The sequence below is a fragment of the Dermacentor andersoni genome, chromosome 5, assembly GCF_023375885.2.
Source record: "Dermacentor andersoni chromosome 5, qqDerAnde1_hic_scaffold, whole genome shotgun sequence".
Taxonomy (NCBI): Eukaryota; Metazoa; Arthropoda; class Arachnida; order Ixodida; family Ixodidae; genus Dermacentor; species Dermacentor andersoni.
Window position 1 is genome coordinate 159,550,518 of NC_092818.1, and position 15,149 is coordinate 159,565,666.

Genomic DNA, 15,149 nt, shown 5'->3' on the forward strand with positions numbered 1-15,149 from the left:
GAATCAGTGCTTATCAATTGCAACAATGGCAGGCTGTTCCAATCTGTTATAGTGCGCGGCAAGAAATAATACTTAAAAGAGGTTAGTTCAGGTGTTATAAGGCGTTAAACAATCAGCGTGACGATGCCGTGTTCGACGCACTGTAAGTGGTTTAACATAAGCCTGTGGTTGGAGGGATAAAAAGTTGTCATTAAGCAAAAAATAAATTTCAGTCTTTGTATTTTCCTGCATAGCTGTAGCATATGAATATTATGTCGATTCATTAGGCTAGTAAGAGAGTCACTTAGTCTATATTTAGAAAAAATAAACCTGACAGCCTTACGTTGGATCATCTCTAAAGTGTTAATATTAGTTTTCTTAAAGGGATCCCAAAAAAATGCGTGCATATTCTAATTTCAGTTGGATGAGTGAAGTGTAAGCCAGTAATCTAGTGCCAGAGGGAGTGTGCTTTAGTTTGTGCCTGAGGAGACAAAGCTTCTTGAAAGACGAGTTACATACGTTAGAAGTGTAGCTATTCCAGCTGTTTTAACAAAACACTCTTTATTTGGTTTGCCCATGTTGTTCGTCCCACACTTCGGGAAATAATATTTAGAAACTGGTGTCATGCAGGAAATTCATTTCAATCGTACACGTATTGCTAGCTCACCGGCAACAATTCGTAAATTGGAATATGTGCCGTAAGGCAATTAATTGAGAAGGTAATTAGTGACATTTCGTTAATTAACTGAATATGTGTTTAGATTTCTCGTGCTAGTAATGTCTGCCTCTTCGAACAATATAGCTCAAGGACAAGAATTATGCTATCTAGCACAGGCAATTTCCAAAAAAATTCATAAAGCTTAAGAATGATCATCTGCACGACGAATAAATGCTAAGGTTGCTAATCAGCGCTCACGCGTGTCGTCTCCTCCTGTTATGAGCCGCTGTTCCTTTCCCAAGATATGCCGGATCTCTAAGCGGTGCCTTCCACCTTCGTCGCTTCGGTCGATTAAACGCACGATCTTTGCTGGTCGCGCCCCTTCATTATTTAATTACTTCTATAAGGTAAACAACGCCGCATCATATAAGAGCACTCGAAGAAACAACGATGACACCTCAACAGTGCATGCTTGAGCATTGAGATTAGTGATTTGAATGCGAAATTTCCCTCTTAGTCTTTCTGTTTTTTAACCACAGGCTCACTATAGACCTCTGTTTCACTTACCTTTGCAGCTGATGGTAGCTGGAGCTCAGGGCCAACAGTCGAACCTTTTAATGCAGGCTGGATTGGCTCAGCAGTTGCAGCACGTAGGCAAGGTGAGGATGCTTGCTGAATTTTTGTTGTAGTGCATAAAAGCTAGAACACCTGCTGCCTGTGTCTGCTTTTGTTTGGAACTGGTGCCTGCCCTAAAGACTCAGCAATCCATTTTTGCTCCCCCATCGCAGTTGCCAACGGCTTCAGGTCTTCCTGGACTTCCTGTCAGTAGCCAGGACCTCCAGCAGCTACAACAGCAGCTCCAGCAGCATCAGCAAAATCTTCAGAATCAAATGGGCCAGTTTGTGTTTTTGCAGCCGGGACAGCTGCCACCCAATGTACAAGCGCAACTCTTTCTGCAGAACCAGGTATGAGTCCCGTATTGGCGCTTATCTTACGTGATACCTGCGGGCATGGCAAATATTAGAGTGCATGAACTGCAGTGACCGTCACGTGACAGTGACTACACTGGCATATTCTGGGTCTTACCTTCTCCCACCTATTACTTCGTGAGAGGGCACTCCAGGCAAAGTTTGCGTAAACTTCATAATTGTATTCTCATCTGATACATCGTAAGCTATCTATCTATCTATCTATCTATCTATCTATCTATCTATCTATCTATCTATCTATCTATCTATCTATCTATCTATCTATCTATCTATCTATCTATCTAGACACATAGATAGATAGATAATCTATCTATGTGTCTGTCTGTCCGTCCATCCGTCTGTCTGTCTGTCTGTCTGTCTGTCTGTCTGTCTGTCTGTCTGTCTGTCTGTCTGTCTGTCTGTCTGTCTGTCTGTCTGTCTGTCTGTCTGTCTGTCTGTCTGTCTGTCTGTCTGTCTGTCTGTCTGTCTGTCTGTATGTATGTCTGTCTGTCTGTCTGTCTGTCTGCGTTTCACCTGTAAGTAAACTAGAAACTGCAATTGGCCCCTGGCTAGAGCTTCCTTCAAGTTAGTCTGGCTTTGGACAAGGCTGATCTCCCAGGAACGCTGCTGTGCAGGGTCTCCTCCAGCAGGGCCTGATGCAGCAGAGCCTGCAGAACCTGCAGCTGCAGGCCAGCCAGGCGCTGCCCCCTGGGGTGCTTTCGTCGCAAGCGGCAGCCACCGTGGCGGCTGCCGCTGCCGCTGCCGCTCAGCAACAGCTGCACCAGCTCCAGCAGCAACACCACCACCAGCAACAACAGCGGCAGCAGCAGCAACAGCAACAGGAGCACCAGGGGCACAACCGGGCATTGCACCAGTCGCCACACAATATGGCTCACATTCAGCACAAGGTTGGTGGCGCCAGCCCTTTTGAACAGCGTGATCTAATTCGTTGTCCAAGCAACATTCCTCGAGAGCTGTAAACGCAAGTTACTGAAGCAGCGTCGTCAGGAACCTCGTGACTTTGTATGCAAAAAGAAAGGGTAATGAAAGCCTGCGTTACATATTTTTATGCATTTGCAATGCGAGGAAATGATGTCAAGTGGCCATTCTTCAGGTCTCAAGAGAACCACATACCCGCCTGTGAACCTCTGTCACTCTATCTGCTGATAGCGCGGCATTCCACTTTCTTAAATTGAGGACCATGATAGTAGTCACTTGATGAATTTGTGCTCTACTTAACGCAGTTATTATAAAGTGTCTGCATCAACCGATTTGTGTGCGCGCGTGATTGCACCACGGGAGTTGGCTTACCCTATAATGCCATTTACGCGCCTAGAGTCATACTGTTTCACTGTCAGATGCCGCACTGCTATCTCGAGAGATTTATCGTCAGATTCTGCATGCCCTTCTTTTTGTACCGCAGCAAGCGCCGACAGGTCCTCACCAAGTCAAATCGAGACCAGCGGAGCCAAGTCCAGAGGAAATGACGGACTTGGAAGAGCTCGAGCAGTTTGCCAAAACGTTCAAGCAAAGGCGGATCAAGCTCGGTACGTCATGTCTAAAACAAGAACATCATTATAGCAAGTTTTGAAGTGCTAGTTTTATGAGCTTCTGGTTACTACTGCAGCAGTTATACATTTTACAATCTCTCATTCTTATTTTGCTTTTGTTCGTCTCCGTTATTATCGCTAGTAATCTCTATGATGCTGCACAAAGCGCCGAGTAGCGAGGTCCGGCATTGCTAGCAACGGCCACTTTGGCCTAAAAGTTGTGTCCCTGCCCTGGCACGTGCTGAGGTTCTAGCCGTCGGTTCACTTGACCCGCGCAGGTTTCACACAGGGAGATGTGGGCCTGGCTATGGGAAAGCTGTACGGCAATGACTTCAGCCAGACCACCATCTCCCGGTTCGAGGCGCTCAACCTGAGCTTCAAGAACATGTGCAAGCTGAAGCCGCTGCTGCAGCGATGGCTCGAGGACGCGGACGCCTCGCTGAACAACCCGGCTGCCCTCGCCAACGCCCACACCACACCGGAGTCGATCGGCCGGCGCCGCAAGAAGCGCACCAGCATCGAGACGAGCGTGCGTGTGGCGCTCGAGAAGGCATTCGTGCAGAACCCCAAGCCCACATCGGAGGAGATTGCCGTGCTAGCCGAGGGCCTCTCCATGGAGAAGGAGGTGGTCCGCGTCTGGTTCTGCAACCGGCGCCAGAAGGAGAAGCGCATCAACCCGCCACCGGGGGGCGCCGCCGCGGGAGCCTCGCCGCCGCCGCCCGGCCTGCACCTGAGCAGCCCGCCACCGCTGCCGCCGCTGGGCGCCCTCCACTCGCCGGCGTCGCTCGCGAGCAACGCGTCCACGCCGTCGCCCCCTCACGCGCCCACCCCGACCGCCGCCCACCCCCCGCGGCCGCTCCCGCTGCCGCCGCACGCCCACTCTCCGCCGGCCCTGATCAAGACGGAGTGAGACGCCTTTTCCTTCCCCCGCCACCCCCTCCCTCACCAGTTCCTACCATATCAGAAGGCCCCCGCGCGCGTGGACGCGCGAACGGCCTCGTCTTTCCCCTCCCTACCTTCCCCAACCTCCCAGTGTCCCGACGCGTGTTCTTTTTTTTTTTTCTAGCTAATTTTACGCGAAAGCGTGCTCGCGTTGCGACCACAAGTGTTGGAGCTATGGACGCTGTTTGGAACGGCACTGTTGTCCACTGGCTAGACCCATCGTGGACCTTGCTGCCGGCCCCCCCTGCCTACCTCAAGAAACACTGCATTCAGGGGCGCGGGTCTGGTGCGGTCTCGACAACTTTTTTGTTCGTTTTCTTTTCACTTGCGAAAAGAAACCCACTCAAGTGATGAAGCCCTGAAACCTGCGTTTCGTGTAGGCGAGGGCTGAATGGACGCTGTGTACGATGCTGTAAATGCAGTGAGCAACTCAGGGAATATTGCAAAAGCAGAAGAGTTCACGACTTGTCTGTAAAATAGTGTAAACTGTGCTCAGGCTGTGGAATCCAATGAGATATCCATGTGTTCTACCTGTCTATGGCCTGTTGTACGTGCATCCTATCATTGTCCTTTTTACATAGTGGTGACATTGTTTTTTTTTTAGATTTTTTTTAAATGTTTGAGCAGCACTGCCGGTTTAAAAGGCATGATTATGCTACCTCAGATAAGGCTGGTAATTCCTGTTTTTTACCGCTCTACCTCAAAATTGCATTTTACCTATTGCAAGTATTCGGACCAAAAATCTCACCCATTTACTCTTTTAACTCACACTGTCCAGGCATTCATACCATTTGATGACTACTACTCTGTGAGCACTTAAGGCAGGCAAACTGAAATTCAGGTTTTTGAAAAGCACACATCTTTCGAAAGGAAAACGAATAGACAGGATAGCTGCCAGTGCCATTATACATAAAAAAATGTGTTTTATCCTTTCGACATATTATGTATACAATGTACATTTTTATACCAGTTTCTGATCACTGAGGCTGATGTTAGTTTCAGATATAGTTGTGTTGATCTTGGATAGAGATTTATCTGGTTTTTACGTGTATTTTGCCCCTGTCTACTTCATTTCTTGCTTGGGCTGCAACAGTTCTTTTCTCTGTGAAGGAAAATGAGAAAGCATCAAAGGAAGAATATGTCCGATTTTTGTATTACATTGTTGGCTCATATTTAGGAACGTTTTCCCACCTTTGCATTGTTGATTGTGTCCTGTACATAGGTCTTAGTGGGATGGCTGTCAAGACAAACCCCCAACGAAGGCTGTGGTACACCTACGGGCTTAACTGCATTTCCAATGGCACTCCCATTTCTTGTGCACACAGTGTCCAGAGTAGGTTCCCAGCTATTATGTTTAAGGTGCAGCAGAGACGGTATCATTCGCTCCTCAGGTGGAGAGCTTTGCAATGTAATCTTGCACATTCATTACCTTTCACTTTATAAGCATGTATAGTAGTTATTGGTAAACTGTTACTTTTTATTGAAAATGAATGTCGTTATACTGCTGCATCAGCTAAACGGCACCTGATTATTATTGCATTTGAGGTTCTTAAGATTGTGTAGAAGCCTGAAAGAAATATTTAAAATTTTTTCTATGCGAATCTTTAGCAAAATATGTAAATGTTCATATTAAGTTTGAAGCCATTCATAGAGCCAAGAGCACCTTCAAAAGTGTTTTATCACACATTTAAAGTGTAAATGTGCATTCTTTAATGTGTTAAATGTGGTACACTTTTCAGCGGTATGAAGGAACTAGTCTCTACCAGGCCGGTATTTTTGGACACTGTGAGCATAAGAAGAAAGCATGTAAATGGACGCAGTTCAAGTCGTTCTGTTGTACCCCTCTCGAAATCAAACACATGAAAGCAGAAAACTCAAAAGATGTTAACGTAATTGAAATATATATGTGTATACACAATGTGTGTGCAACTTTAGAAATGACGTCTGCTTGTCAAAATAACAGCTACTAGTATTATATTTACGAGTGTACGCGTGAGGAGTGGTGAGAATCGTTCTGAAGCACTTGTGTAACAAACCCTAAGACATACATTGGCGCGGGAATACTTTGGCATTTTTAGTGATGGCTATTTACCATGAAGACCATGTTCGTTCACACTGTTTTCATGTGTGAGAGTGTGACTACTTTGTACTTGATTGAACTTTAACTACTAGTCTGCTCATTGAGACAAGACAAACTTTAATCACTACAATCTGCCATATCTTCTTTCTTTCTGTTTTTCTTTCTCTCTCTTTTTTCTTTTTTTTTACGTTTTTACTGCGCACTGTGTAATCTACATGTGATCCGGTCTATTAAGCTGATTCTGTGCAAGATGCGTAGCGTAACGTGCATTTCTTCAAGTTTCTACAATGACAGTATATGGCGCAGGTGTGGCTTTCTTCATTTTCGTTGCTGCCACGTGTGCTGAAATTGGACAGTTTGTTCGTTCTTGGTGGTGAACAACTTTACATTTGCTACCTACGTTATTTGTCTGGTACACCAAAGTCGAGTACCAAATGTCTCATCACAGGGAACAAACTCTTGTACCCAGTAATTGCGGAGTGAAACCCAAATTATTGCTTCTCTGCCACGCACTGAGCTCTGCCTTGCCTTTTGATCTGGCGAATCGTTTAATGCGGGTTCTCATCTGGTGACACATGCGTCCCCCTACAAAGAATGTGTCAGTGTCTCTGCCTGGTGGCTACTTGTAATCAGCTTTCGAGAGGCCCCAATCGGTTGCCGACTGCGTGGCGTTACGGTGCTTATTATTTCCCCTTTTTCAGCTTTTTGCCCATGCATGTACCCTTAGCGAACACTGAAAGTTAACACAAGCTGTTTGTACCAATATTGGATTTGCAGCTCTCAGCTGACTCAAGAATTTTCCGGTTCGCTCAAAAATATAACGGCGATAAGTCCGAGAATTGACAATTCGGAATAAATTATTCTGTCGACTGGCGATCTTGATTGTTTTCCCTAAAATATTTTAACCTGATGAAAAACGCAAAAAAAGATGTGAAGACGTTTTTTACTCAAGACCTTGTTGAGAGTGTTCAGCTCAACGCTCCGTTAGAAAGGGAAATGTTGGAATGCTAAAACAAAGTTTTGTTTTCTATGTCTTAATTTCCTCTGAGTTGATCTCCCACGTTTTTATTTCTCTTATTCACCGCACATCACCGAACTCGTTACTAGAGAAGCTGCCACGGTGTTGGACCTTGGCATAGTATCGGTTAGGGGCTGAGTTAGTTCATCCGTTAGTTCATTTATATTCTGGAGTCGTTTCGAACCCAGGAACGCTGATCGCCTTACCTGTGGACGTCGTTGGGTTAGTCAGCCGGCGGGTTAGTCAGCCGGCTGGTCTGCCGGTCAGAGCGTCTGGGTGCGCTCATCTCGTGACGCGAATCGGTTAAGCCTGAGCTGGGTTGGCGGTGTCACTGCGTGCCGTAAAGTGGCGTGTCATACCCATTCCTTGCCCGACCGGTGTTGAATGTCTCGTTGCGTGCTTATACGCCCATCTTCGCAGTCGGCGCGCGTTTATACTTATTACATAGCCTGTGGAGCAATTCTTTCGAAAGGGGTTCGGGTATGCCGCCTTGCAAGAGCACACTGCTTCTTTCAGTGCCAATCGAGCCACTCATGTCACATCAGTCATCCTCCGCAATTCATGCACACACTGGACGCGCTTTTATTTAGCGGGGCACACACACCTCACACTCATACACTCACTCATGCACACCTACATTGTACACGGACAACCAGCATTTCGCAATATGCTCGACATCGTTGAAAGCGGGTATTTTTTCTGTTGTCTTAACGGAAGGACTGAACTGCAGGGAAGTGTGCAACGGTAACTTATGTTGTGTAATCGCCTGAGAGGAGAAGATCGCAAAGCAGAGGCTTATTTCTCCCTCTCTTTATACTTCTCTGTGTCTTCTCCTTCTTTTTGTTTTTCTTTTATGCAAGGAAAAGAGTATCCTTATCATATTTTTTGGCGTCTATATTGTCTTAATTCTCTCTCGCTTGTACTTTCCTCCCCCCCCCTTCTTATCTGTTATGTATGTGCAGTTTGTGGTGTCTCTCGTCGTCGGTGGACCTTATTTCTGTCGTGATTTTTTTTTTCTTTCGTGTTTCTTTTATTGCGGTTTTTGAAAATGAGCGTGAATACGCGTGTGTGACGAAGTTTTTGCAAGTCCAAATATATTGTGCATACATATACATGCTATGGTGTTGTGTGTCGGCGTTCCGCTGCGTTTTCCCGTCAACATTCAGGGATTTCTACACATGCTGATGCATACTATACAGTTATAGGGGGAATGCAGCGGAGCCATTGGCACACTGTTAGCTTCATTTTCTTTTTTCTTTTCTCTCTCTAGCGCTCTCTCGCTCTCTGATTTTTAATTTTATTTGCCGCGTTGCTGATTTACGTTTTTTGTTGCTTTCTCTATTCATCTTTATGCTGTACTTCTCTTTTTGTCTCTCTCTCTGTTTTTTTCTTCTGTATGGTCGTGACTAAGCGAGTGACTGTGAGTAAAGCCATATGCAGGAAAAAGGGAAAGGGAACGCACTTCGTGATTCTGTGGTCGGGCTCTGCAAGAAGACTTTCGTACTCGTTTTGCTCGAACGGTATTGGCTTGCACTACAAGAAAGAAAAATCCAGGCTTGTTTTCAATGTCAATTTCAAAAGCGTAGATTGGGATGCATTTTTCCCGCTCATTTACGGCCTGCCCGGTACACCGTTGTAAACAATTGTGCTACAACTTAATGTTTCTCGCTCTCCGAATCGCTGCGCATATGCTAAAACTTCGAGCATTGTAACCTGATCGCAGATGTGGGACATCTTAAAATTTAGCTGCTTTCAACGTGACATGCTTTCTGCTGAAAGCAGAAATAACGGACGAACAACTTTAACGTCCTTCACTGACCCGAAGGTAAAGTCAGGACTACATGAGCATTCCTGAGCGAAATGCTCAGTCATCTGGATAGAGAAATTGACATTTATTCAGCATGATATTCACTGCAGTGCACTGTCAACTTAATATAGCGGGAAGAATATCGAAGAACACTCTTGCAGAGCACGATATTGGTACATATCGTCCGGGGTGGTTGAGGAGAAGGCAGCACGCGTCAGATGTGTTGGCACATTTAGAACTTCTGCTAGGTCAGTGATGCACGAGAATTTCTCCAACACTAACTGCAGCTCCCGACTTATTGTCAGTCATAGAATCAGTTGCGATAAGAAATGAGTTGCCTTGAAATATGGCTGAAATGTGGCCGTGTGCAATGGCTGTTACATGTGCTACAAATAGGTATTCGTGCATTACTTTATCTGCATTTTTGTTTTCGCGAAAATTCTGCCTTTTAGCCTAAATTCATCGCGCGGAGTTTAGTATTTCGAGTGTCGCTCATGAGTTCGCCGGGTCGTGCTAGATATTGCTTAAAACGAAACATGTTTGGTCCTAAAGGGCTATCCACGACCAAACTGTCCACGTAACTGCCTTGTTCGAATTTCGCGCTGTTGGGACAAACAGCAGGACCATAGCGCCACCTTATGACTGGTGAACGCATTGTAAGGATGGAAGTGACACAAGCCACCGCTTCACAGAGCCTTGGTGCTTTCGAGAAAACAATGTCGCGGCGCTTGGTTCAACATGACCGCACGTAACTGTGCTGTTCACTGTTGTATTTAAAACCTCTTCCTAACTAGCTACCAATTACATAACCAGCGCGGTCAACACGTCTTCTAGCCATGTCTTCCTTGTTTGGTTGCTACGTAGACCAGCTACCTTCTTCATATCACCCCGGTAGGAGTGTGCCAGACCACCGCAGTGATGTGTAAGGGAAAAGAAATAGATATGAAAGGTGCGAGAACGCGAAAGAGAATCAAACTTTAAAAAAAAAAGACATTTAAAAAAACAAAGCGAAGTGCGCGCAACCTTTTTTGCCGTGGTGCTGTGACTAGAGTTCCTCTTAGATCTTTAGCGGGAAGGCCGTCGGGGACTGGAGATATATTGCGGGTATTTCTAAATCATATTTTGGATTGAAGTGTATTCAACTCCTTCCGGGCCCCGACGTGCTTTCCACCTAAAGAACACTCTGAAAGAAAGACGAAACGAAGTAACATTTAGAACGCGTCGAGAGAAAATGAAGCTCGCAGTGCTCTGTGTTTGTATACGGAAGTATGCCTCGCACACACATACACCTCCCCTTTTGTCGCGTATGGAAAAACTTACTTTGCTTATAGACGGAGAGATCTGCCTACATCGTTTACACCTTTTTAACTGCGGGCATCATTACGCCTCCCTTCCTGCATTCGTATTGCGGGGATTGCACTTACCGAAAATCTGACAGATGTGCTCAACCTGCGACGCACGATTACTTTATTTTAAAATTATTTTCTTTCCTTCATAGCCATGAATGAGGTAGCCACACCATTACCCGCGTATACGTCTATCTGTCTGAGGCTGGAGTTGGCGGACTTTCGCTTCGAGAAAGTTGCAACGTAGTTATAATGTCGCCAGGAAATGATACGTCCATGTGCTTGATACGTACTACGTCTGCCTGTACTTTCGCCTGTTTTGCGTTCGCTGCGGTCCCCTCGCTGCCGGGAGGCGTTCCAGGTGTGAGTTGTGCTAGCCGCTGTCCAGCGCGTAGTTGCAGGCGCCGCTCCTCGGACTTATGTAGCATTTGCGTGAGTGCCTAATTTCGTATTCCTTTTTTTTTTTTGCCTGAATTGCTCGGGGAATCTGCTGACTCGGACGACAGTGTTGTGTACCTTGTCAGCTCAATAGTTTTTACCGTGCACTATATACAGCGGGCCGGAATGAAAACACATACTGTAAGGAGAGAAGTGCTTATATCCTCTTTTATTTTATCATTCCAGTCGGTGTAAAAGCGAAAGAAGGTAGTATCGTTTCGAATGCAGTAACTTTGCTGTGGAAAGCAAAAAAGGGAGAAAGAACTGGTACCATTCGTAATTGAAATTACGCATGTCGTTTCATCTTTTCCGGAAATCACGAACTTAGTCATTCACACTTGCAAACTTTGAAAAATTTTTGTGATTTGTGAGCAGCGGACGGTTTCTTATCTTTGTCTATGTGCGGTAGCCTTCGCCAAAGCGGACATTCGACTAAAGCGCCTTGCCGATGTTTCAAAGCTCGATCGTCCGATTTTTTAAGGACGAATTCGTCGAACTATCGACTGAGCATAGAACTTTCTTTTTTTTTTTTTTTTTTGCTGATCGTGCATGATGTAGCAGTTTCACCTCTCTCCTTATTTCGTTGCTTAGAGATGACAAACGGGAGTGTTCTGTCTTGTTGGCATATTTCCCCAGCTAGTCAATGTTTTGCGTGTGCATGCGTCCGGCATACATATTACATGCCGTCTGTTTTATTTCTCATTCTCTCTCATCCGGTTAACAGGGCGAGGGAAAAGACATAGATGGCTGATGTCGCTTGTGAAGCGCTTACGAAGAAAACATTTAATATTGCTTTTTTTTAAATTCATTTGTGTTTTATTGGTGCTAAGCAGTATGGAGACAACTTTTTTTTATTTCTCACTTTCCAATTGCGTCGTTGTGTTTGTATTGTTGCCGTCTTCGTTGCGTTGCCATGACAAATGTGTTTTAGAGCTTCTTGGACGTCCACTGAGGAGGAGTGTAACCACGCTCGTTCTCGGTTACAGCTGTCTTGCTTCCCGTACCTTTCATCCCTTTTTTCCCATCTTCTCTCTTCGCGACGCTGTGGCCTGCGCACATTCTGCTTGATCGCTACGCGTCTGGAAGGTCCGTTCGATTCGCCTGCGTTCCCTGAACTGGTGCTGCACTTTGGTACTCGTTTGACCAGTCCAACATGGCGACGGCTGCACGCGGTCATTCGTTTGACGCGGTGCAGACGTTGGCGGGGGGAGACACAGAACAAGGTCCGCGGTTGTAGAAGTGGTAGTGCAGGCTTCATGCACGAGGTTGCGGTTTCGTGCGCCAGCACGGAGATGACACACCGAACGCTCGTGGAGCGCAGCGCGAATCGAACGGACCTCGCGAGGGGAGACGGCAGGCTGTGCGCAGGTCATAAAATGCAGCCTCCTGGCCTTCGCCGGGTCTTCTTCCGAGTTCGCCGCTGCAAGAGAGTGTCCAGAGGCTTCCCTGCGTATATTTGCATTGCCATGCTTGGACCGCAGCTTATTCCTTGCTCGCGCCAGTGTTCCGGTTTTCTGTGAGGGACGATCGCTGCAATGTCTTCTTTTCCTTTTTTTTTTTGCCTCGTACAAGGTCATCAGCGAGAGTGTTGTTGTCCTGAGAGATGATAGTTTCTTGTGAAAGAATGCTGTTGAGTTTATTAGTTTTTTTTCTTTTCCTTCTTTTTTTCTTGTGTGTCACTTGTGCGTGAAGAAAGATAAGAAGAAAGATGTGTTAAGGCTGTTCGCGGTCTTGGTTCATTTTCTTTTTTCTGTTATACGAAGGGAGACAGTCATCAAGTGCGCAATAAAATAAGGCAGATTCCCAAAAAGACTGTGAAGCCTCATCCTTATCATATGTTGTGTGCGTGCTCTGCTGGACCCGCACAGCCGCGTGTACACGTTCGTGTACCACGACACTTCTTACCGAGCTTGACGGGCGTCAACTGACGTTTCCTGCCTGTCACGTCATTTGATTTTCAATTACATTACAGAGGTAACATCAAGAGGTATTGCAGGAGTAATACAGATGGTAATATCAAGCCAGGCTGGTCGATTACCCTTCGGGAATATTAAATTGCTAGCCCTTATACCCTCAGTAGAAACATGATAAGCGGGAAAGTACGCTCGAATGAAAAATGAGGTGGCGATGTCACCTTTACGTTCACGCGTCACATACTCGTGACGTCACAGATTATAGCATCTGCTCGTATAACTAATGTTTCAGTAAACGAAGAATTGCACTACATGGCTTTTGAAGTAAGCAGAAACTCAATGCTGTAAGTCTTCTCAAGTTTTCCTCCGTAGAAGCGACTCGGATTCCTCAAGGGCGCCAAATTACCGCGAAATTCGCGACGACATTGCACTCGCTCGAGAAATTGAAATTAAAAAAAATGTTGCCTTCATTCTTTTAAATGCCAATAGCGTTGTAAAAGAGACTCTGTAAAATCAAATTTAGCGCTTGTCGTTAGCGCCTCATTTAATGATACTTTTTCAGTCCGGGGCCAACTCAGATTCTGGCATTTACTACACGTGAAACGCAAAAAAAAAGAAAATGATTTTCTTATGTAACCGCCGATATAGTTAAAGATAAAATTGTAACTTTTTAAAAGGAGTATAATGACGTGCATTTTCTTGCAAGAACTCTATCCACACGTTTCTCGCGCGTAAAAGTTTGACGCTTGGCAAATATGAATGTTTCGAAATACGACATGTTAAATTGATTCTAAAGTTGGCCGCCAAATCCTTTGCCAGGCGTCATCGGCATTATTACGACGCCATGACACAGCAAATTTTTCCGATTTGGCATAGAGGTAAGGCTAGATATGGCATTCATAAAAAAATAAACAAGAGTGGTGTGGGCTTCTTCATCTGGCTTCACTCGTTTGTTGTAACCGCAGCAATCACACAAATGGTGTGAGCCACTGCATATGGTAATGTCAGGAGCAGGGCTGGGCAAATATACTCTGAAAATGTATCATGATACAAACTCAAGATACGGAGGCGATAAGTATTTGAGATTAGATACAAGATAATAGTTGATCGACTGTATCCGATACGATACTTGCCACATGTAAATATGTTTTGATACATTAGTTATTTGATCACACCTTCACTACAAGAACTCCTGCAAGTATGCAATAGTTGCAAATTTCTCATGTGCCATCAATCACTCCATCTTTCTCTTCGAATTTCTCTATTACTAGTGATGTTTGTTTTTTTTCTTCTTTATTTATTCTAACAAAATACTGTATTTGCCATTCACAACATCGTGTTGGTATCCGAACAACGCGTGCACACATTGCATTAAGCCATTTTTGGGGTAGTTCCAATGCATTGCACGATCACTGCTCCGCAGTACTATGATAAAGCAGGTCAGTGGCTTATTTTGCAACGTGATTGTTCGCGTTGTTTCATATTCGTCTCTCAATGAACGTGAACTCATAATCTACAGATTGGGCACTTCTTAGTTTGACACATATTCCAGAGACATAATGTTTATAAACAACACATTGCACTACATACTTTTTGCTTACAGACGGCTGTAAATGTAGCTTAGGGTATATTGCCAAATTGGCATGCCCGAAAATATGGAAGAAAGATAAGCCTAGAACACATTGCAATGTCAGCACAGCCTGGCCTAATCACTTCATTCGAATGCGCTGGTTTACCGCATCCGTCACTACCCATGGATGATCTCTCGCCGAATTAGGCGATGAATAAACGAATACGCGCAGATTGGCTTGCCCCAAAAAAGTGAAAAATATGGTAAGTCTAAAGCTCAGTAAAATGTTGGCCGAGCCAGGGCCAATCATTTCGCTCGAATACGCTGGTTCTTTACATACATCATTCCCCATGCACGCACTGACGCCTACTAACGCAATAAATAACGCATACCCGCAGATTGCCTTACCAGAAAAAAATGAATAATGGTAAGCCTATATAGCTAAGTAAAACATTTGCCTAGTCAGGTCCCATAACTTCTCACGAATACAGTTTTTGGGTCAGTCCATCAGTCTATTAACGCGATAAATAAACGGATACGCGCAGATTAGCTTACCCGAAAGAATAAAAAATTGTAAGCCTATATAACTAGTTAAATGTTTGCCTAGCTATGCCCCATAACTTCTCTCGAATGCAGTTTTTGATTGAGTACATCGCTTCCCATGTACGCACTGACTTCTATTAACGCGATAAATAGACGGATGCGCGCAGCTTAGTTTACCCGACAGAATGAAAAATGGTAAGCCTATATATAGCTAAGTAAGAGCTTGGCCGAGCCAGGTTCAATCACTTGATTGTGCTGGTTCAGTACATACATCACTCCCCATGCGCACATCCCATTAACGCGTTAAATAAACGGATACACGGAGATTACGCTTACC

General features: G+C 45.1%; 1 protein-coding gene across 2 annotated transcripts in view; it reads left to right on the forward strand.

The window, feature by feature from the left end:
- LOC126531486 (uncharacterized) overlaps positions 1–12,599 on the forward strand; it is a 152,987-nt gene extending 140,388 nt beyond the window's left edge. For both annotated transcript variants that reach the window (XM_055071195.1, XM_050179020.2), the window contains 5 exons: positions 1,213–1,296; positions 1,426–1,602; positions 2,241–2,513; positions 3,029–3,152; positions 3,434–12,599. In XM_055071195.1, the coding sequence (XP_054927170.1) occupies positions 1,213–1,296; positions 1,426–1,602; positions 2,241–2,513; positions 3,029–3,152; positions 3,434–4,065 (1,290 nt within the window). In that variant the 3' untranslated portion in view covers positions 4,066–12,599. The remainder of the gene's footprint in view (positions 1–1,212; positions 1,297–1,425; positions 1,603–2,240; positions 2,514–3,028; positions 3,153–3,433) is intronic.
- The last annotated feature ends 2,550 nt before the right edge of the window (positions 12,600–15,149 follow it).